Source organism: Triturus cristatus, chromosome 1_1 (assembly GCF_964204655.1).
Source record: "Triturus cristatus chromosome 1_1, aTriCri1.1, whole genome shotgun sequence".
Taxonomy (NCBI): Eukaryota; Metazoa; Chordata; class Amphibia; order Caudata; family Salamandridae; genus Triturus; species Triturus cristatus.
The window spans coordinates 1155951903-1155974617 of record NC_140579.1 but is presented as its reverse complement, the minus strand read 5'-3'; the positions used below and the strand labels follow the sequence as shown (position 1 = coordinate 1155974617).

The following is a 22715-nucleotide window of genomic DNA, read 5'->3' as shown; positions in this document are numbered from 1 at the left end:
TAGATGCACCACAGAAGGGTAAACTTTGTATTACAAGAAGGAAATCCCAATATGATACATATTTTGTTGGGGCTAGTGAGTGCCATGATACATACTTCATTGCAACAGGTTGGGGTTTCAGAGGTGGAGAAGATACAATTTTTCCAGGAGTATATTATGTTTGTGGGAACAAGGCTTATTACAAGTTGCCTGACCATTGGTATGGCACGTGTTATGTGGGCCTGGTTTTTCCAAAGATTTTTCATATAGATAAAATAACAGATGTAGAACATATTAATTTACTAATGCGTTTTAGGAGAGAAACTTGGTCTGAAATAGTGGGTGACATTTTTGGGGTTTTGATTCCAGCAGTGGGAATTTCTTTGAATGCTTATGGAATTCGGAAACTGTCCACAGTGGTTGATCGCTTATCGACAAATACCGCTGGAGGGTTTCTTTTGGTGAATACGGAATTAAGTGCCGTACGTGCCATGTCTATGCAAAATCGACTTGCCCTTGATATTCTATTGGCCAAGGAGGGTGGAGTCTGTGGAATGCTGAAAGTTCAACATTGTTGCACTTACATTCCAGACGAAAGCAAAGACCTGAAGGTCTATATCAAAAATATTACTGATTTGCATGAAGAATTAGTACCACTTGAAGCTGAGAATTTATGGACTAAAATAGCTAATAAAATGATAGCTGTTAAGGATTTTATTGCAAAAATAGGTAGTACTATTATAGGTAGAATATTGTTTCCTTTAACTTGTATAATTGTTGCTTTATTGATAATAAGATTGGTGTGTGTGTGTTGTAAAAACAGGGGAGGGAGGAAGAAATTGAATAAAGAGAAGAAAAACAAGAGGTTGAAAAGAGAACCTCAAGAAATTGAATTAGAAGAATTGAGGGAGAGTGTTTACTTAGAGACAAAAAGGGATGATGAAAGAGTGACTGGTGTGTAATGTTGTGTAAGGGGAAAAAGACATTTCCGATTTCTCCTAAAATGGGACTAAATTTTCACTATTTTTTTTTGGGGGGTTTATTTGGTGACAAAATCACCAAAGGGGGGATTGCTGGAGCAGAGTTTTCTGTTTGAAAATTCGCTGGTTTTTGAAGCTCTGGCATGTCTATTTGTCATATTAATTTTCTAATTATTAATAATTAATTATTTGTCTTGTGCAAGTGTGTTCATATTAATCAATCCGTTTGTCCTAATAAGAGAGAGTTACACGTGGGTGCGCATAAATGTGCTGTTTAACAATAACGTGCGTGTTTTCATGTTTAAACGTTGCTATGTGCTGTTTATTTTTGAGCACAAAACGCTTTCCGAATTAATGCTTTTCCATGTTGCAAGTACTAGATAGATGCATACACATAAGGGTATTAGTGGGGTTAACACTGTTTAATCACTATGCTGTGGTAATGTTGTTTTTGTTTCCTTTAATTAAGATGGTCTATTGTGGCCTATGGCGGCCTAGTTAAAGATGGCCGATTTTGTAAGCCTGGCCTCGTTTTGAAAATAGAAAACTGTGATGGAAGAGAGCCCTGCTGAATATGGTCCTGAAGTCAGCTGACCACAGTCCTTGCTTGCCTTGTGAAATTTTCCGTGAGGACATCAGCAGCCAGGGTAATCTTCGAGTGAAATGGAACGTCCTTGGCAGCCTTGGGAAAACAAAGGAGCCTTAGAGAAAGACTCTGAGCATTGGTCTCATTGCCGAGGAGAAGTAGAACTAACAAGATACATTTGCGATTCTTGGTTCCTGTTCCGTAGTCTTTATTTTGTGATTTTCCTGAGCGGAGATTTTCGAATGTAGCAATGTTACATCCTTTCCTTCTCGCTCTGCTCAGCGGTCCAGCGGACATTACAACTTTTCTTTGTATCTTTCTTTTGTTCGATTCAGTATAAGAATTGTTAGCCTAGAGAGGGTCTTGCCACTTGCCATTTGCCTTTGCCGCGTACCGAATCTGCGTTGCTGAGGATTGATGCTGAAGGGACTTCGTCTTGAGAGACTTTACCGAGAGACTTGTCCTGACCTGTTCTGACGTTTAGCTAGAATAGGTAACTATGAGAAAAATGATTTATGCTGCTTGATTTTTCTTTGACTAATTTTAGATAAAGCAATATAACTTGAACATGGTGTTGGATATTATTTCTTGTCAATTATTGTGTATTATATTTTGATTATTCATATAGGTTGTATAGATTATGTTTATGGACAGTCACAATAACCAGGTCTTATCGACCTCGATATAGATGCAGGGTGATTAGGAGTTTTCTTTCCACAGGTTTATTGCTGCTGGTAGAGTATTTGAGCGTATGTTAGTGAAATGGGCCCTAGCGTATGATGAATGTATGTGCGTGTAACTGTGAGATTACTCTATCTGTGGTAGTGGGAATATTATACACACCCTGATCTCTATCACTCTCGCCGGATTTCACCCTGTTTCTCCTTTACAAGCTGCCTGGACGCGCTGCTGCTGTCTTTACAAGAGGAATAATCTACTCGGCCTCCCTGGCAGTTCGCATAGCGCCCAGAGGACTGCGGGGAGGCGCGCGGGGATAATCGGTGGCCTGCGGAGTTTCAATCCCCACTGGACTGTACATGGTGGGGGCTTTCCTTGCGCTCCGTTCAGTTGTTGGGTAGCATCTGTCCAGGCCGGGATAGGGGTCCGCTGCCTCTCCCTCCCTCCCGCACCTCTGCCCCCCGTCCGGCCTCTCCAGAGGTGGGCGCCAGGCCTCGGTGCGCAGAGCGGGCCTCGCTGCCCGGACAGCCCTGTGCTTCCTGGTGGGACGAGAGAAGAGGGCGGGCGAGGAACCGCTGTGCCCTCGCGCTCCGGGAACACCCCGGGCCCTGAGCACCCCAGGCCCTTCACCCGGCAACGAGCAGCACCGACCTGCGGAAGGTGCAACAGCTTCTTGGAAAACGCCAGTCGCATTCATGCACTCGACGCACAACAGCAAGAAGATCCTCACGGCCAGACGATAGCGAAAAAATAGCGGATGGAAGCTTTGAAACTTTTTCGGATTCGGGGGCGCGTTCCTGCTGTTCAAAAAGGGGCGTGGCTAAAAAGTGGAAAGAACAGCACGGAACACGCCCCAGAATCTGAAAAAGACGGAGCCTATTTGGAGGGACGGCTCTCTCCTCCAATGGCTGGCCTCCGTTTAGGAAGCCAGCCAATGGAGGAGAAGCAAAAAGAGAGGCGGGCTAAATAGCCACTCTAAGAATCATTAAATCTCCGACTTCCAGTTCTGCCTTCGGCAGACCAGACGGTCCTCGACCTAAAAAGAATACAGAGTGCAGCTCTAAGTTCTGGTTCTATGTTGTGTGCGTGTATGAACAAGACATCAACCAATATCACACCCGTCACCACCCTAAAACCTGCGGCAGCGTATGTCAGGATAAGCACACACTCTGGTCAGTCATGCACACCTCTAAAACGATTCCTAGGCACATAGGCTACAATGCAGTTCGGTAATCATCTAACTATGCTCTTTCCTCTCCCACAGTGTAGTGTGCTGCTACACGTTCACTGATAGGCTTCGGCACATCGTCCGGAGTACGAAAGGCTTTATAAACGTAATAACAATACCATGGATCCTAGAACCTATCCTCTGACACACCAACTTATCCCGTCCCACCAGCAGAATTGATAGCCTAAACATGGCCCGTGACCCAATTGTGGTTCCTTTCTCCCCTCACCTCGGAGTCCTTGCGTTGGGTGCGGTTAAGCTCGCGACCCTTGCCCGGCAGCAGGCCTCCAATGCCGGGAGCCGTCCCGAGACTCCCCCGCACCTTGTTGTTGACAATCAGAGGCCCGCCGCTGGGCTCCATCTTCTCTACAGCTCGGCTTTCCCGACATTCGCGACTTCAACTTCCGGGGTTGGTCTCTGCGCGTCAAGCCTCTCTCTCAGATCCACGTAAAGCTCGAACGCCTCCCTCGTTCATTATGCTTGCCAGTTGCCTCCACTCCGCCTGATGTTCAAATGGCTGTCTTCAGTTCTGGCATAAATCCAGTGCTCTAATATTTATTTACGGAATGTGCTTACAGTGGAGCGCAATTCAACGAGACAAAATAATTTTAGAATTCTTCGCTCTTCTAAGTAGCAAGGCTGAACTTGTAGGGGAAATTGATGATTCTTGTCAGTCTGCTATTCGTTGTATTTGCGAATTACTTACATGTAAAGTAGTCTGTATAATTTCAATGCTAATCATAAATAGTCAAGTTTCTTTTCGTTTAAGTAGGAACGGGTTTAAAATTGTGGATTCATTCCTGTTTTCATTGAGTGGTCAAGAGGATAGATGAGGCGGTACGGCCAGAGCTGCTGACTTTGGAATTGGGCAAATTACTTAATCTCGCCATCCGTAAATAAACACGCATTGGTAAAATACATTAGGTTTCGCCTATGTGAATAATAATACGTGGGTGAATAGTTGTGCAATATAAGTTACTGAAAGCCTGCTCAAGTGTTATGACTTGATTTTTAAGAAAGGCAATATATTGTGTTACTGGTGTTATAAAATGGTGATAATAGTGGTACATTCACAAAAAGTAATCTGCAGCCCTGCAAAGTGCCACAAAGTCTCGCGTTAGAATAACGCATTTTCGGTCATGTCCCAGCATTACAGCACTGCTTGAGTTTGCCACGCAAAAGTGTACCTCCTTGCCAAGCTTGCACAGCTGATCAGATTAAGCTGTGTGTTGAGCCTTGTTCCAAAGTGTCTTTCCAAGGCCAACGCCAGCACACAGTCCTCTCTTCCTCTGTTTAAAAGGAGCACAAGGCTGATCTGCACAGACAGTTAGAGGTGATGGGCAGCCCTTATTCAAGGTTTCACTGGAGCTACTGGCCCCTCTCCTTGTAGCAACAGGATTCAATGTTCCAGCACTCAGCCAATCATGTGCCTTTCTCCCCAGTTCTAGCATGGACGTGCCGAGAGACCAGTTCCTGTCCTCGTCGTGAGAGTGTCTGTGATGTAGGACTGGCCATCAGATCACAAAGAAGTTTTAGATGAGTTCAACTGGGGACTTGTCAGTCCTGGCGGTTGAATTCTCTCTGTTGCAAGTGGTCGACCCAGCCAGGGCACCTCTAACTTGCATTATGGTGCGATCTGGAGTAGAGAAATTGACGAAAATATCTTCGACTTTACGGCAAATGTGTAGTCCAGTAGATTGCAGAAAGGCAGACTGAAGTTGTTAGAGGATGAGATTGGAAAAGTAGTAAGCTTTTTGAGAGTAGAAAAAAGTTCTTTAGATGTGTTAGTTCCATCTCCGATTTTGCTAGTGAAATTTATGTGTGAAGATCAAGGCTTTGTAATCCGCTTTGCATTTTTTGCAGTACGTTTGGCTTCCAAATAGCCGGACTGCCATCAGTGTTCTTGTTTCCAGCAGCGTTGCTTCTGAGCTCTAAGCTCAGTGGAGAACCATGGAGCGGAGGGCTTAAATCTTCGAGATCTGACTTGTTTCAGAGGAACTAAAAAATGAGCTGCTGAATCCAGCCAGGACGTTTATTGTTTGACTGCAGACTCATGGTCTGCTGGAAGATCAGGAGTGGAATTGATGAGAATCTGCGAGAGTTCGTCAGGCTGCAAAATGTGCAAGGCTCGAGATGACGCCCAGGAAGTAATAGCGGCTGGGCTAAGGGAACTATAGTTATCAAGAACCTCAAAAAAGATAGCCTTGTAGTCAGACCAAGGTAATGAAAGAGTACTTAGCATTGATATGGCAGGATTATTAGAGAAAATCCCATCAAGAGTGTGGCTGTGTTGGTGTGTGGCATCAGTAACCATGATTTCATTGATCTAGCAGCTCAAGAAAAGTATATAGCTTTACACAGTGGGAGCATTGTGGGACCCTGCCGATTAACAGTCCTAAAAGTTTTCAGGAAACGTGTTATTATTTTAACAGTAATAATAGCATTGGTAAGAAAATGTTAATGGAAAATGTATTAAGGGAACTACATTATGGCAAATTCAGGGCACTGACACCTTGTTCAGCGCGTGGTGGGTTCTTGGAGAAATTATATTTGTAAATAGGACTATGTACTACACAACTTGCATGAGCTTTGTGTCTTTTAAAGATTTAAGAAAACCATCAATTACAAAAATATGTTTGACACACTGTAAAGATTGGAAATGGAGAGAAAACATCAATGATAATGATTTAAATGCAACGGTGCGGAACAGAATATATAGTTTAAAATTGTTTCGTTCAGAGGGTATATGCCTATGGCCAACAGGTACTCAAAAATGTTTGTACAGGTGTCTACTGGTACATTAGCAATTATACCTCACCCTTGGTATAACACATATTACCCTATGGCACAAACTACTTGTAGTGCAGTTAAGTTGTGCCAATGATGGCTGTCCCAATCTTGTTTGAGTGTTATAAAGAAACATGTCAAGGATTCGTGAAGTATGGGTTTAAGTGATTTGCATCTGGGACTGCATCCTGTGAGAAATAGAAGGTTTGTAGCTACCATGATTTATGCTGCTATAAAAGAAGAAAAAAACTATTTTGAGAGAAAAGCTGCTGAGATAATTAAGGGAGCTGATAAAAAGTAATGCAAACTATTGCCAAAGTTATTGACAATGACTTTCAGACTCTTTCTAAGCATATCTACACACTTTCTACTGTCACCTCAAGTTCTCTAAATCTTTTCGGGGAAAATTCAATTCTATGCAAAAGGGGCAAACACACATGTGTGAGCTGACACAATAGAGCTGGGCATTACAAACATTTAAATATAATAAAGTGCCCTGGTCGATCATAAATGAGTCTGCCATCTTCCCTGCAATCTTACTTCAAGGCAGGTAATGGCTTCTAAAAAAAAAGAAGCATTATATACAGTCTTTTCTCGATCGAACAGATAGAGAGCCCTCTCTTTCTTCTTGTATAGAGTAATTTCTTTGGCTAATATAGCCTCTCATTTCTATGGTTGTTAGAAAAATACCACTCTTGGACGGTCACACATTGACATTTTCTTTTGAGTACCATTGCTTTACAAAATACAATCCTGCTTTCACAGACATAGTTCCAACATAAGTTGAACAAATTATTCCTGTTGTGGGTTAGTCTATGGCTATGTCTGTTTGTTAGCTGTTCACAAATTAGTAAAATGTTGCAGTTAGAAAGATTTTTGAAAGTGTATTGTGACTGACAAAAGAAATTATGCATGTTTTGATAAACAAGCTTATTGCAGTTTTAGCTCAGAAAAAGGTACCTTTAACCTCTGCAGTTGAAACGTTTGATCTTCAAACAACCCAGTACACCTCTGAGATCCACCTACTTTTGTAAACCCTACACATTTCACTGACCTACTGTGTTTCACATCTCAAAGACAACTGGCATCATCCATGTTTTTAAAACCATTGGATCTGTCTTGCTGACTAGTTTTAAAACTATTTCTGTATTCATCCCTTGCTTTTTTGGAATTTTTTTTCAAACCTGCTTGTTGTAATATCAGCTACATTTCTCATTGTGGGGCGCACAGTTTAAATTGTTTTTCCTGCTGAGGAAATAAAAGTCAACATGAATGGAAATGCACCCTACCCAACTGAATCTCAATGTGTCACAATTATTGCATTCAATCTCATCGGAGAACTGATTGCTAAGCTAAGACTTTGTGTTTTCACAAACTTCAGCCTTCTTGAGTGAGACCTGTGCTTTAATGCTTGTACTGTTTTCAAACTGTCATTCCACTGGAACAACAAGCTTTCTTCCAACTGATTGTTAGGAAGTAAGTCGATCGATCAGAGACCATCAAGCATTCTGCAGGGGTGTGCATTTACCCATTGTCAATGCCACTGTGCATGAATTTCAACCTATGCTGACACGTGCCGACATACGTGAGACAAACACAATTGTTAGACACCCCAAGTGACGCTTCATGAACAGCTTCATCAGCTACAGCTGCACCAACCCTGATGGTATATTCTGCGATTTCAACATCTTCAATCTGCAATTGCATCCTGGCTTCATCATCATCAACAGTTGGCGAGTACCATATTGAACCAAGATGGTTGGTCTATCATGGGGTATTTTCTTTTTCTATCACCTTTAAGAGGGGATCAATATTGTGTATGGCATGGTTTAATGGGATATGGATGGAGTAGACACTTTTTGATGTCCTTTTGTTGAGCATTTTTTATCACCAGGCCGCTTGCTGCCAGCAGGCGAATATATTGGATTGCTGTGCCGGGTGTATTCTACTCCTTGTTATGTCATGCTTTCGAACTTGGGCTGGAAGGGCTGAGTTCATACATGGATCCCTATGTCTCAGTAGTTCTTGCTTGTGTTTTTTCCTCGGATCCTCCTACTGGAATTTATTGCTTTGGTACTGATGCATGAGATGGTAACATTTGAGGTATCCATCAGGAGAATAAGTTACAGTCATCAATAATATTTCTGGTGAATACTCTAGCTGCCTGCAGATTCTTTACTGAATCACACGACCCCCGTTATGAGGAGTATTGTGTAATAAATAAGAAGTTAGTTTTATGCCCCAAATTTTTGGAACCTTTGTCAATCTTTGCTTTGCCACCAAGGGTGTTTAAAAAGGATAGGAACTTATGTCAGAGCAGTGGGGTGGCAACATGGACTAGAGTCAGGTGGGAGCCATGACACCGGCTGCTGGTGCAGGAGACCTATTTCAACTTTTGCATATTTAGTCTGACATCTGAGAGGATCCATGAGGTGAGAAATATACAGGTAGATTGTTCTCCACGAGAAACATCATTATCAAACTTAAGTAACTTATTGTTTTCTCCTGGAATGGAAAACAAACAAAGAGGAGAAGTAATATAATTGCAGATACTGATACTTTATTGGGTTGTTGGTTGAGGAGGGGGTGAAATACAACTCAAGAAATAGCCACTCTCCATGTCAGGGTGAACCACAAAAAGTCACTAAACTAACCTGTGCTTAACCCTCTGGTATCTTGGCACATAAGCAGCTAGGCTTAACTTAGAAGCAATGTGTAAAATATTTATACATCACATGGTTATTAAGTAAAACCACTACACAACAAAATTCCCACACCAATTTAGAGTAAAACTTAATAAATTTTGGGTCACTGAAATGACAAAATTCCAATCCGTAGAATTGGAGATATGCAAGTTTAAAGGTTTTCAAGAAAAGTAGCGCTTAAAAGCAAGAAGCGCTAATTGTGGTTATCTGGTCGCGGTGGACTGAGACCAAGTCACAAGTTCAGGCCGACTGCGATGGAGCCCATGCGGATACAGGACTGTGTTTAGTCCACTGTAAAAAGTACCTTCTGCCTTGGTGTGTCAAGATGCGAAGTCCTTTCATTGGCCTGCATGGCACGGGTGTCAAGGAGCTGTCAACAGGAGCTGTGATGCTCATGCTGTGAGGACCTGCATAGATATGCAGCAGTACTGAACTGAGATGCATAGAGCTGGGCCGGTTGGCATCGTCAAGATGCATCGCGCATGGTCAGTGCTTGCGAATCTGCTGATCAGAAGCGGAGATGCACAGTACGCTGTCGAAGTGCATCGAGCTGGGCTAGTTGTCGGCACCGAGATGCGTCGCTTTGGGTATGTGCTGCGAGGCCGCCAAACTGCAGCTGCAATGCACGGCCCTGCTTTGAGATGCATCGGCGCAGAGGAGCCTATGTCTCTGTAGAGCAGAACAGGAGACCAGCTAACTAGCCCTTGGAGATACTCTGGTGGTCCTGGGTTTACGTTGTAGATTCCGTCCTTCTTCCTCAGGCAGTAGGACAGCAGAATAGTGCCTCTTATAGCAGGACAGCAATATTCCGCACCCTGCCAAATAGGCTGTTGAAGCCCAACCCTCGGGTGACTCATTTATATTAAAAATGGCTGGTTTAGGCCTGGCAAAAAGGTTTATTTTGTCAGGTCAAAATGACAGTTTAAAACTGCACACACAGGCTCTGCAATGGAAGGCCTGAGACATGTTTAGAGGGCTACTAAAGTGGGCAGCACAATCGGTGCTGCAGGCCCACTCGTAGCATTTAATTTAAAGGCCCTGGTTACCTGTAGTACCACTTTACGAGGAGCTTACAAGTAAATTACATGCGCCAATTGGGTGTAAGACAATTTTATCATGTTTAAAGGAGATCGAGCACATGCACATCAGCACAGGTTAGCAGTGGTAAAATGCACAGGCTGAATTTAGCAAAACAGGAGGATAGAAGGCAAAACGCTTAGGGGAAGACCACCGTAGGGCTGACCGCTTTAATAATGGGGAAAGCCCATTTAAAGTAAGCCCATCACCTAACACTATTTTGGAGCCTTTGAAACAAAAGAGGCAGGTGTTTAAATGCAGGTTGCCTCAACTCAGCCTGATTAATCAGCACCTATACCCTCCCAGTCCTGACGTTGCCAGGGGTCCTCCATCAGGAACTATTTCTAGAGAGGATCCTGTTCAGACTCAGCCTTTAAAGCCTTGTGTTGTATGGCACAGGCCTATCTTTCATGCCCCTAGAGAGCCACCTCCCACAAGCAGAGGAAGAGGGCAGAGAACAATTTTCTAGATGCCATCAAGATGAAGTCCGAGACATGCACCATCATCTTAGTGGTTCTAGCATGTGCCACTGACCAGGTGTAGGAAAGTGCCTCTATTTGGATGGTTAGCCCCTGTTTTTTGCCTGATGCCTGATGTGATTTCAAACTGTAAGTGCACTGGGTCCATGCTAATCAGGTTCCCAGTGTCAGATATCTTTCCCAAACACTGTACAATGTTTACCACCACTTCAGCTACCCCTGTAAGTCCCTAATAAATGGTACCCCCGGTATCTAAGGCATGGCTACTGAAGAGGGTCCTCTGGGGCTGCTGCACTGGTTGTGCCACTAAGGCTATGCACTCTGCCCTTGCAGGCTGCGTGTCTGGGTGCAGAGAAATTCGAAGACTCGAAATGGCACACAGCCCTGTGTGCCGTGCCACCCATACACTGCATAAGGTATAGGTAAGTCACCCCTACTGCAGGCCTTTAGCCCCCTGGCAGGGTGCACTATATCCTGAATGAGGACATATCAGCGTGAGCAGATCTGCCCCTACATGCCCAGTGTATTCTGAGATGGTTTAAGTGCACAGGGAAGCCATGAGGAGTACATGAGCTGGATACTCGTCAACACGTGTTTCCTTGCTCCATGATGGCTTAACCGATTTCTAAGATGTTTGGTACCAAACATCTTGTCTCAATAAATTGACACAAGAGACCCTTCTAGAAGGTCCTCTGTAAACCTACCAAGCACTGGTTTGGTCTCTGACTTGTTTTCGTCAGTCTGCCACCACCAGGCAGGTTTCTGACCTCATGGGGTGAGAGCCAGTGCTCTCAGATGACACAGACAAAGCCTGCTCTGGGAGGAGGTGCTTCACACCTCCTCTCGGACAGGATGGCCTTCCTGGGTGGGAAGCTTCAAAGGTGATGCCGCCTTTTAAATCCATCCCAGGAACCTCCAGATAAGGGGAAAGCCAAGCCCCCTTTCCTGCTCCACTTTTGGGGGGAGGAAAGGCTGGAAACTTATTTAGATTAGGAGGTGGGTTCCCACTCAGCCTACACTTTCCCTAGGGCGGGACAGGTGATGTGAAACCCTATCCTGAAATTCCACCATCTTGCACCCAGAGCCCAGTCCATAGTGTGAACCTATGTATTGAAAGGTAAAAAAATCTGTGTATGATTTTGTTTGTAGAGACATGATGGCTCCACATCACATCCTACCTTTCCTACTACACCTTGCGCCCCACTTCATTCCTTGCCTCACTCTAGCTTGCTTTTTTAATCCATCCATTCTCTTTCTCTCCTTCTCTTCTCCTTCTCCTTTGTTTATCTCCACCTCCCTCTCTTTCTCTCTCTCTCTCTCTCTCTCAAGAAGCTTCCACAGTGCGTGATGCAAATATCCTTGGAGAACTGGGGATAGTGAGGAGGTCCAGGCAGTGGCCCTGGGCTTTCAAATCCAACCTCCAGGGGTCCCAGCCCACCGGGGAAATGCCCTTTACAATAAACGCTCAGTCCTGCCATGTATGATTTTCCTAATTAATAAATAAGATCACATATATGGTCCACAATACTGGAATGACCTATGGCTGAATAAGTATAAAAACAGGAGTACAGCCCACATATATGTTTAATATTGCTATGATTTCATTTCAAAATTAAATCATTTGGAATTCTAAAGGGTTAGCACTACTGTCAAATAGAAGGTTGTTTGATCACCAAAATCTGTCTAGTACAACCGGATAGAAGAGCAAGGCAATTTATCTAATTTGGATTGAAATCTCCTAACAAGTGAGGGTGTAAACTGTGATTACATCACAATTAAAAATGTTAAAAGAAGCAATTCATCAGCATCAATCAATAAATGTTTTCCTGGATTTGAGACACATACATAAAAAAGAGGCAACACTGTAACAAGTTTGCGGATCAGGCAGCATTCGTAAAAAATACAGGGCCAGATGACATTGTCTAAAATTGTACCTATGTAAAAGCAGAATTAAAAACCTTTTCCGTTGGTTACAATAGAATTTACAAAAGAAAAAGATGTGCAAATCAGACTGTTGAGAAGTGTCATCACATGGGCAACACGGGAGATCGTTCGAAGAAAAGATACCAGCAGGGTGGCCCAACATACAAAGGATATAATTGAGCCGAAACCTTAACAAAATAAACCTGTGCTGTGGGATTCTTACAAAATCCAGATAGGGGGATATCCCTTCAAACTGCAATGGCCCTTCAATATATTCTCTAACGGTTGGTTTATTAAGCTGTACATTCAATCTCCCTTTTTTGGCAGCAATCATAAAACAGGTCTTTAGGGCATGTTTCGAGACTGAGACACATTTTTCTGACGATACGAATAAGCTACCTAAATCAAAAGTGTATAAAGTATCTTTCACATACTTTAGCCATAAAATGTTCCCCTTGTCCTCAAGGGATAGGAAATCCTGTATTATTTGTTGGGTCAATGACACTGTGTCTCTATGCCAGACTGAGTGCCATAAAAGGATGGGAGCAACGTTTATCCAATCAATTATATAAGGAATGCTTAGTTCTTTGTGTAAATTAAAATTGGGACAACCAATGGGGAGACTCATCACCGATTTCCAAAACAAATCCTCTATTGTTTGGATCCTCTTTGCATCAACGTGGCCCCACACCCCTGCTCCATACGTGGCTACTGCTCTTGATTTAGCCCAATAGACCATTCTTAAAATGCCTGGGTTTCTTGTTCTCAGCTTATTTGAGAATGAGCGTATAGCATTAGTACTCTTTTCTAACATGATCCCACGGTTCTCTACCATACCCCTCCAGGATGCCTTATAATCGAAAGTGATTCCTAGGTATGGGAAAGACTCCGTCTGAGTCACTTAAAAAAAGATGGTGGTTTACTCAGTTTTTGCCCTGCAATTAAAACAAATGACTTGTATTCATTTGTACGGAGATCCAGACCCTTCATAAAATCCACATAAGTGTTTCACATTGTCTGGAGTGATCTTCCCGTTTGCGCAATTAAAACGGCATCATATGCATATATTAAAATTGGGATATGCAACTTCCTTATTTTGGGGACATCTATTGCGGTTTCTAGTAATTTAGACTCCACCCCGTTAGTATACAGCGAAAATAAAAAAGGTGCGAAAACGCACCCTTGGTGAACTCCTCTTGTTACTGGAAACCACCTACTGCATTCTCCCTGTGGCCCATACCTAACACATGCTTCAGCCCTTGAGTACACTTGTCTGATAAAGGTAATCACTGCCTGGTCTACCCCCATTTCCCTCATAATCCTCCAAAGCTGTGGGTGAGATACGCAGTCAAAGGCCGCACTGAGGTCCATAAAGGCCAGGTATAAATTGCCTTACTTCACGTGAGTATACTTTGCTATAGGACAGTACAACAGAAAAAAGGTGTAGAAGGTGAAGCAAAAAAGCTTGATCAAAGGATAATCAGCATCCCATCATTACACTCTTATAGTGCCCAGTGTCATCATCTGGGTTACCAAACAACTCTTCACAGGGTCCTCTTGATGTATCGAGGTTAAATGAATGAGTTGTATCCTCTTCTCAAGAAAACATCCAAAAGAGGAGGCAAAAGCAAGAGAATATGAAGGAGTGTAAAGAAAACAAATGAATGTTTTTGTATTTTTTAGTGCTCATAAAACAGAATACACAGTTGATATGTACTAGATATACGTAAGTACTAGGCTAGGCTTCATCAATTGTGTTTCTATCTAAAACAGTGGAAGAAAAGGGAAAGAAAGAAGGCAAGCAACCAACGTTTACTGCCCACCGTGTGGTCGACATGTTTCAGCCATCCGGAGAAACTCTCCTTGGCTTTCTTCAGGACCTCAAAAACAAAGTCCCTAATAATCGGACTCTGAAAAAAGCAACTGGGTTACTACCATACCCTTCACTATGTCTTCAATTCCTCTATGTGTTTTGCTGATGTTCGTTTGACATCTACAAGGCAAGAGAAACAACAGTGTAGTAAATTAAATAAACACAAAAACAAAAGAACACATGAGACATTTTGCTTCTAGGCGTCTGTAACCTCATTCTGCTGAAGTATGTTTAAAAAGAATCATGCTTACCTAACAAAATATGAGGAAAAAGCCCCACCTCGCTCGGCACCAGCTTGAGTCAAGGAAGAGGCCCCGCTCTGAAAATAAACGTGAGCCAATAAATCTGTCTCTACCACTAGAGAACAGTACATACGTGAAAACGATATGTTTTAACAAAAGAGGATATTCGTCGATGCTAGACCATGTCTTGCACTCTTAGTAGTGACCAGGACATAATAATAATAATAATAATGGGTCTTGTAGAGCGCAATGGTGACGCACAACGGCGTGTCCCCGCGCTGAGAGTGTGAGCGTGTTCAGAGGGAGTCCTGCGGGGAGGGCCACTATCTGGTGTACAGATATGTTTTCAGCTTGGCTCTGAAGATAAGCTCTGATGGTTCCAGACGCAGTGCTACTGGAAGTTTATTCCAGCATGATGCGGCGAGGTACCTGAAGGACCTGCCACCCATCCTTGCTCTGGACACCTTTGGGATAGTTAGGCGCCCTGAACCAGAGGATCTCAGCGCGCGGGATGGCTCGTATTGTGTCAGGAGACCCTGAAGAGGAGGGGGTGCCCTGCCATTAATGATCCGGTGACAGGTGCAGAGGGCCTTGAATTCTACCCTGCTCCTGACATGTCAGCCGATTGTTGGGAGAAAAAAACCTTAAATGGTAAAGCTAAATTCGGCAGAGGGACGAAAATACAAAACTCCAATTCTAAAGAGACACGATAGTCCAACACACCCATATTGTCTTATGAAGACATGACTAAATGCTCTTAGTATTAGCAATCAAGATGCATCGTTTTGGGCGGAAAAGAGCTTCGCAGAAGAAACTGAATGCGAGGCTATAAAAATGGAACTAAATCTACGTGCAAGGATGAAAGGTAAATCTCCTGAATGTTACCTGTCCGTCGGTACCTCCGGCTGGGACTCGTACTGGGATGGAGGTACCCGACGTGACAGGATCAGTTGTTTTTATCTAGGAGACGGGAAAAAGGACGCACCTGTTTTCGATCAGGGGACGCCCGTCTGACGTAATCTGGCGCGCTGATTGTGACGTCTCTAGAACTACCAGAGAGGTCTCGCGCACTGGTCTTTGTAGTTTTTTGACTCAAGTAGGGTTGTTTTTTTGTAATAACACTTTATTGTAGAGTATCGGACAGACGCACTTGTATACAGGTAGTAACGCTCATCCAACGAATTTATAGAGCGCTGATGGTGACGTCTCTAAAGACTGACAAAGGGAAAGATCTATGTAGTCCTTGACTAAGGCTGTATCATTTCATTGATAAAAACTTTATTAAGACGCTAGATAACAGTGTGTGAACGTATCTAGGACAAAAAGAAGAATCTCATCAGCTAGTTAATCTAGTACTGTCCTTCAACTGCATTGTTTTGAGAAAACTTTATTTAGACATGTTGAATAATAAGCGGACAAAAGAATTAATGCAGATGTAGTAAACATTAGAAACCCTTGTGCTGTATAAGAAAAAATTAAATTTATTTTTATGCCTAGTAAGATAAAAGACTAGGCTGGATTGAAAAAGTAGGAGGTACTATAGTCCACAGTGTCAGAGGAGGGTCCAGTGACGATAACATCAAGTTGCTAGTGTATCCTGGGCCAGAAGCTAACGTGTGTTCTGATCACCTATAGTGTACACTATTTCTTTATCGACATCCATGGTATTGCGTCGTTAAGGCCCTGGGTGTCGCTGGACAATTTAAAGATCCAACGTTGTTCACGTAAGAACAAGAAATTTGATATGTCACTCACATGTGGTGGGAGATATGGTCTAGCATTGACGAATATCCTCTTTTGTTAAAACATATCGTTTTCACGTATGTACTGTTCTCTAGTGGTAGAGACAGATTTATTGGCTCACGTTTATTTTCAGAGCGGGGCCTCTTCCTTGACTCAAGCTGGTGCCGAGCGAGGTGGGGCTTTTTCCTCATATTTTGTTAGGTAAGCATGATTCTTTTTAAACATACTTCAGCAGAATGAGGTTACAGACGCCTAGAAGCAAAATGTCTCATGTGTTCTTTTGTTTTTGTGTTTATTTAATTTACTACACTGTTGTTTCTCTTGCCTTGTAGATGTCAAACGAACATCAGCAAAACACATAGAGGAATTGAAGACATAGTGAAGGGTATGGTAGTAACCCAGTTGCTTTTTTCAGAGTCCGATTATTAGGGACTTTGTTTTTGAGGTCCTGAAGAAAGCCAAGGAGAGTTTCTCCGGATGGCTGAAACATGTCGACCACACGGTGGGCAGTAAACGTTGGTTGCTTGCCTTCTTTCTTTCCCTTTTCTTCCACTGTTTTAGATAGAAACACAATTGATGAAGCCTAGCCTAGTACTTACGTATATCTAGTACATATCAACTGTGTATTCTGTTTTATGAGCACTAAAAAATACAAAAACATTCATTTGTTTTCTTTACACTCCTTCATATTCTCTTGCTTTTGCCTCCTCTTTTGGATGTTTTCTTGAGAAGAGGATACAACTCATTCATTTAACCTCGATACATCAAGAGGACCCTGTGAAGAGTTGTTTGGTAACCCAGATGATGACACTGGGCACTATAAGAGTGTAATGATGGGATGCTGATTATCCTTTGATCAAGCTTTTTTGCTTCACCTTCTACACCTTTTTTCTGTTGTACTGTTCTATTACATGTTTACCTTACTCTATTGGCATAAAATTTGTTATTAGCCAACTCTCTTGAATCATTGATCAAGATTGGTACAATTAGACCTCGGATTCCTCTATTTGTTGTTGTAGTATTTAGGAAGGGGGCTTCGGTATCCTTGTAGGTCTTTAAATATTTGCCCTCAGACCCTATCCGTTTTGATTATACTTTGCTATAAGCAGGCTCAAATTCAGGTTGAATACTTAGTGGGTGTGAAAGGCGATATGGCGCTACAAACAAGATTCCACATAAGTTATTTAGTATAATTAGAAATCATCTGCGGTGCTATCAATATAGGGAACACCACCCAAAATCCCAAAAGGCTCAATCATAGATTGATGTAAATAATTGATATTATTGATTCACACGCTACAAATTAAACCATGTCTTAACACTGGAATGAAAATATCCAAATGAGACTTCTGTTCTTGTTTATTCACAATAGAATCTTCCAATCCCAACGCGTTTCGTCGTTTGAAGGGATTAACCCATACGACTTCCTCAGGGCTGGAAGCAACACAAATATCAGTTGTTGGAAATTAAAATGATAGTAAGTATTATACAGATAATACCCCCAAAATTGTGAATTTGTGCAGAGGAATCAAAGGTGCTAAATATTACAGATCATATACAGACAAGTGCTCAGTAAGTATACATGTGTATAGAAGTTTGTTAGCTCATCAACAAATATGGGAAAGATCACTGTCTAAAGAAATTCAATAAAAGTAATCAAAGTATATTCCTGTGAACACATAAGTTATTATCTGTTATTGATTCACTCACCAACCCTAGTGAGTAACATGCTCTATGCATCAAAAACAACATACATATAGAAATTCGTACCTCTCTTGTCGAAAATTTGAAAACCTATAATAATACACATTAACGTAATTACTAACCACGTCACACATGAGGCAAGGCAAATCAATACGCTGTTACTAACGACAAATATCAATACCTTTCAATGTCTTGTGTAACTGCAAGGGATATCCTCCAAACATACGCTGGTACGTAACCCTAAAGGTAATATTCACAAATTAAGTATAAAGAACCAAATTAAAGCTGACCACAAACACACAGGTGAATAAATATATCTGTTCTTACCTCGATTCTAATGTCCAATTGTAGTAATAAGTTTACACTTCAAAGAGTATAATTCTGGGCGAACCATGGAATATCAGGCCTGAATTTTCGACCATCTGAAAAAACGTTATACACCGAAGTGTCTCAAAATACTGATCACAAAATCTTTAAAATTAACCCTAAACTCACATGCAAGCCGAACTCTTACCCAAATAGCGACATTGCCGCGCTGTGTAACGAAGCAAAAACCAAACAAGTTCGTTTCAGCAAGATAGTCCCTGTAGTACGAGGACCTACAAACAAAAGGAACCTGTAATTAACCAAACTACTAAGGTAGTCCAGGAACCATAAATATTAACACAACGTGAAATCTAACTCACCGTAAGCGGCTCTGTAAACCCGAGTGCAGGTAATGAGCGTCACGAGTGCTGTAACGTTACTTCCGTGTATATAAAATAGTAGAAATCAAGAAGGTGACTACCCCAAGAATTATAACGTGGGCGCCATATTTAAATATTGTCAAACCTCGTATATCTGGTGCTAAAGAAATGCCATCGAGGGATATAATATCAGTATATTTCGTTGCCACATCCAACATTTATTATGTATATAGTCAAAGAGTAAATAGGTAAATAAAGCGTCATTAAACATTAAGTAGTAAATAATTCCTAAATGAACGGTTCTTGCGAACACTATTAGAGACAATCACAAGTCAATGGACTACCAGTAGTGTGATGAGTAATTAAAGGACTAGTGCCTCTAACCATTCTAAAATTATGACACTATATACTACGCAGAGTAGACTACTGAGAAGGTTAAAGTATCAAAATAACAAGTACCTTAGCCACAATATGTCTCAATATATATTGTGTGTTTATGGTAAGCAGAATATTACTTCTAGAAAGGTTAAAGTGTCAAAATAACAAGTACTTTAACCATAATTCCAACCGAGTTGCTTTTATAAAGCACATCATCATAGGTTTATATCTCTAGTACCGATCCAAACAAAAATAATGTAAGTTATAACAAAAGTATATACTATTATTATGATGAAATTACCACAATTGTATGCCCATATGTGACGAAAGTATAAAGTCGCTATATATTGAGTAACTCTATACAGAAATACCCAGACTATCTAACACCATAGAAGGTCTGTTCATAATAATTAGGCCGAAGATATGGTCATACTAAATAATGTGTTCACATGTTCTCTAGTATTAATCGCCTAAAAAGTACTGTAGCTCCTGGTCATAATTAAGACCATCCTCCACGGCCCTCAGACGCATGATCCACCTTGCCTCATGCCTATGCAATTTCAGCTCTCTGTTTCCACCACCAGGATCTAATCTAACATGATCAATGCCCAAAAATTGAAAAGATTTAATCGGACCATGCGCTTGACAATTGTAAACATGTTCGGCAATAGGATATCTCGCATCATAATTTTTGATTGCTCTCATGTGTTCACTAACACGATCTTTTAGAGCCCTAATTGTACTGCCTACATAAATTCTTTCGCATTTACACAATATAACATATACAACATATTTGGTGCTACAAGTTATATTCGAAAGAATATTGTACAAACGACCATACTTATCCTTGAACTGTTTCATTTTGTCTTTGGCATGTTTACACATGCCACAATGTCCACATTTGAAAAACCCCTTAGTAAATTGCGTGAGCCAAAACTCTTGCATTTTGTCAAAAGGGTAACTAGGACTTAACATAGATCCTAAAGTCCTACCCCTACGAAATGTAAGTTGCGGTTTGTCCATTAAAAATTATCGCAAGGTCCTTTCTGCTTGCAAAATATGCCAATGTTTATTTAGGCTTTTACGTAGAGTCACACTAATCGGAGTGTGATCTGTGATCATTCTAATAGGTGGTGTGTATGATGTAATAGTTCTACTAGGCATTAAGGTGGATTCCCGTTTAATCTTTAACACTCTTTGTTTAGCTGACGCAATATCATGTTTTGAATAACCCCTTTGGGAAAATCTACTCTCCATGTCCTCAATACATTTAACAAATTTTTCATTTTCACTGCAATTACGTCGAGCTCTAACCATTTCTCCAAATGGGATTGCTCGTATCTGATGTCGGGGGTGTGCACTATCTGCATGCAATATAGCATTGCACGATGTGGGTTTGCGATACATATTACTATGAACCTTATTGTCTTTAATATACAGCTCTACATCCAAGAATACCACTTTTGATGCACTTGCAAATGTTGTGAATTTGATATTCAAATTATTATTGTTAAGATAACCAACAAATTCTTATAGCATCATTTCAGTACCTGTTCAAATCATAAGACAATCATCTATAAAACGCCCCCAATATAAAATGTAATCATGCCATTGGCTAGCTGATGAGCCCCATATCACCTTTTCTTCCAGCCAGCCCATAAATAAATTGGCATACGCCGGTGAAAATTTTGAGCCCATGGCTACTCCTTGAATCTGCTTGAACCAATCTTGTTTGAAAAGAAAAAAATTATCTAATATTAATTCGGTCATGGTCAGGAGCATTTGGGTATGTTCCCAATGACTTGCCGATTTTTTTAGACAAGAAATATTGTATTGCTTGCAAACCCAGATCGTTCGGTATGCTAGCATATAGTGATACCACGTCAAGTGTTACCAACCACATACCGGTTTCCCATGTCACATCTCCCAGTATATTTAGAATGTGCCTAGTATCTTTTATATAGGAGGGCAAATTAATGACCAATGGTTGTAAAAATAGGTCAACATATTGGGATAGACGTTCCGTAGGTCCCCCAATACCTGACACAATTGGCCTCCCTGGTGGAAAAGGGAGGTCTTTGTGGATTTTCGGTAAAGTGTACAAACAAGGATAGCGAGGGCGATTAACCTTCAAATACATAAATTCGTCATCATCCAATAAGTGATTATCATGCCAATTTTTCAACAGACCATTGATCTTCTGATAACATTGTACATTGTTCAGTTGTGAATAAATTTCCTGTTCATAATCAATTTTATTCATTACAACCAAGTTGCCCCCTTTGTCTGCTTTTCTGATAATCAAATCAGGGTCTTCTGCTAAAGTTCTTAATGCTTGTCTTTCATGCGTCGTCAAATTTTCTTTCTGATATCTAAAGGGAAATTTGATGTTTTTAACAGTTTTATCCAGATCATTAATAACCAAGGTATGAAATATTTCAATATTATTACCACTTACAAGATTCGGAGACCACCGAGATTTCTCTTTAAGACCACTAGATATCGAAAAGTCTGGTCTGATATCTAAGTCTAAAAGAACCCTCCCTATCGTGACTGGATCCTCCTCCCTTTCTGTAATTGAAAGTAACATCATAGTATCCTGTATATCATTAATAGATATTACATTAGACAATGGGTTATTCAATGGTGATATAGTTTCTTTATTAGGTTTAGGATTCAATGCAAAGTATTTTTTTAATTTTAGACGTCTCACAAATTTGAATAAGTCGATTTTGGTGTCACAGATGTACCCTCTAAAATATGGACAAAATCCTAAGCCTTTTTTCAATAACCTGATAATTTCTTCTGTAAGTATCCGGTCTGATAAATTAACCACTTCAACCTCCCCACCTGCTACTACTTCTGATCTTTCTTGTCCCAGGATCGCGTTTTCATCCCTGTTCTGTCTCCGTCTGCTACCGCTCCTGTTGCCCCTCCTTGTTTTCTTATAGTTTCTGTTCTTTTGTTCAGCTCTCGATTCCCCCTTTTGATACGATTCACTTCCTGTAGGAAAGATGAATTCCCCAAAGGGTAAACCTGTCTTCCCTCTACTCCAGACCCCCCTTCCACATCACTACCATTAGTGGGATTCCCCAAAGGGTAAACCTGTCTTCCCTCTACTCCAGACCCCCCTTCCACATCACTACCACTAGTGGGTACTGTGTTTAAGGAAGTATTACTTGAACTGGTAGACTGTGGTTGAGGAACTTGTTTACTCTTGTCAACAGGGATAAGGTCATCATATTTCTTAGCAAAAGTAAAAACTCTGCCACTATTATAGTCCCCCTCATCCCTCTTTAACTTCCGTGCCTTAAGTTGTTTAATATCATTCTGATGATTCAAAAGTACTCCCTTAAGTATTTCATGATTCTTAGCTGTCACTTCTGGCATGTTTAGAGACCGATCTCCCCCTCTAATTGTGCGATTTCAGCCTGTAATTTCTGTACCTTCCTTTCAGCATTTTCAATAAGAATTTCCATTAGTTTCATGGAACTTGAAGTAAGTTCTTTCTCCCAAATTACAAGGAGGTCCTCGTCCAGATCATCATATGTCGGGATGATCTGAGAACGGAGGCCCCTGGGGATTCTATTAAGTTTCATACACTGTTTAACTGTGGCGCCATCCCACCATTTCGACATCTCTGACCGTTTAAGTCTCTCAAGTTTGA

General features: G+C 41.4%; 1 protein-coding gene across 3 annotated transcripts in view; it reads right to left on the bottom strand.

Annotated features, from left to right (window-relative positions):
- The window catches only part of LOC146871775 (striatin-interacting protein 1), a 513622-nt gene extending 509635 nt beyond the window's left edge, over positions 1 to 3987 (bottom strand). Inside the window, exon 1 of one of the 3 annotated variants that reach the window (XM_085651361.1) lies at positions 3681 to 3987. In XM_085651361.1, coding sequence (XP_085507487.1) covers positions 3681 to 3812 — 132 coding nt within the window. In that variant the 5' untranslated portion in view covers positions 3813 to 3987. The remainder of the gene's footprint in view (positions 1 to 3680) is intronic. The other 2 variants (XM_085651345.1, XM_085651354.1) reach the window with 2 other exon arrangements.
- Between the last annotated feature and the right edge of the window lie 18728 nt (positions 3988 to 22715).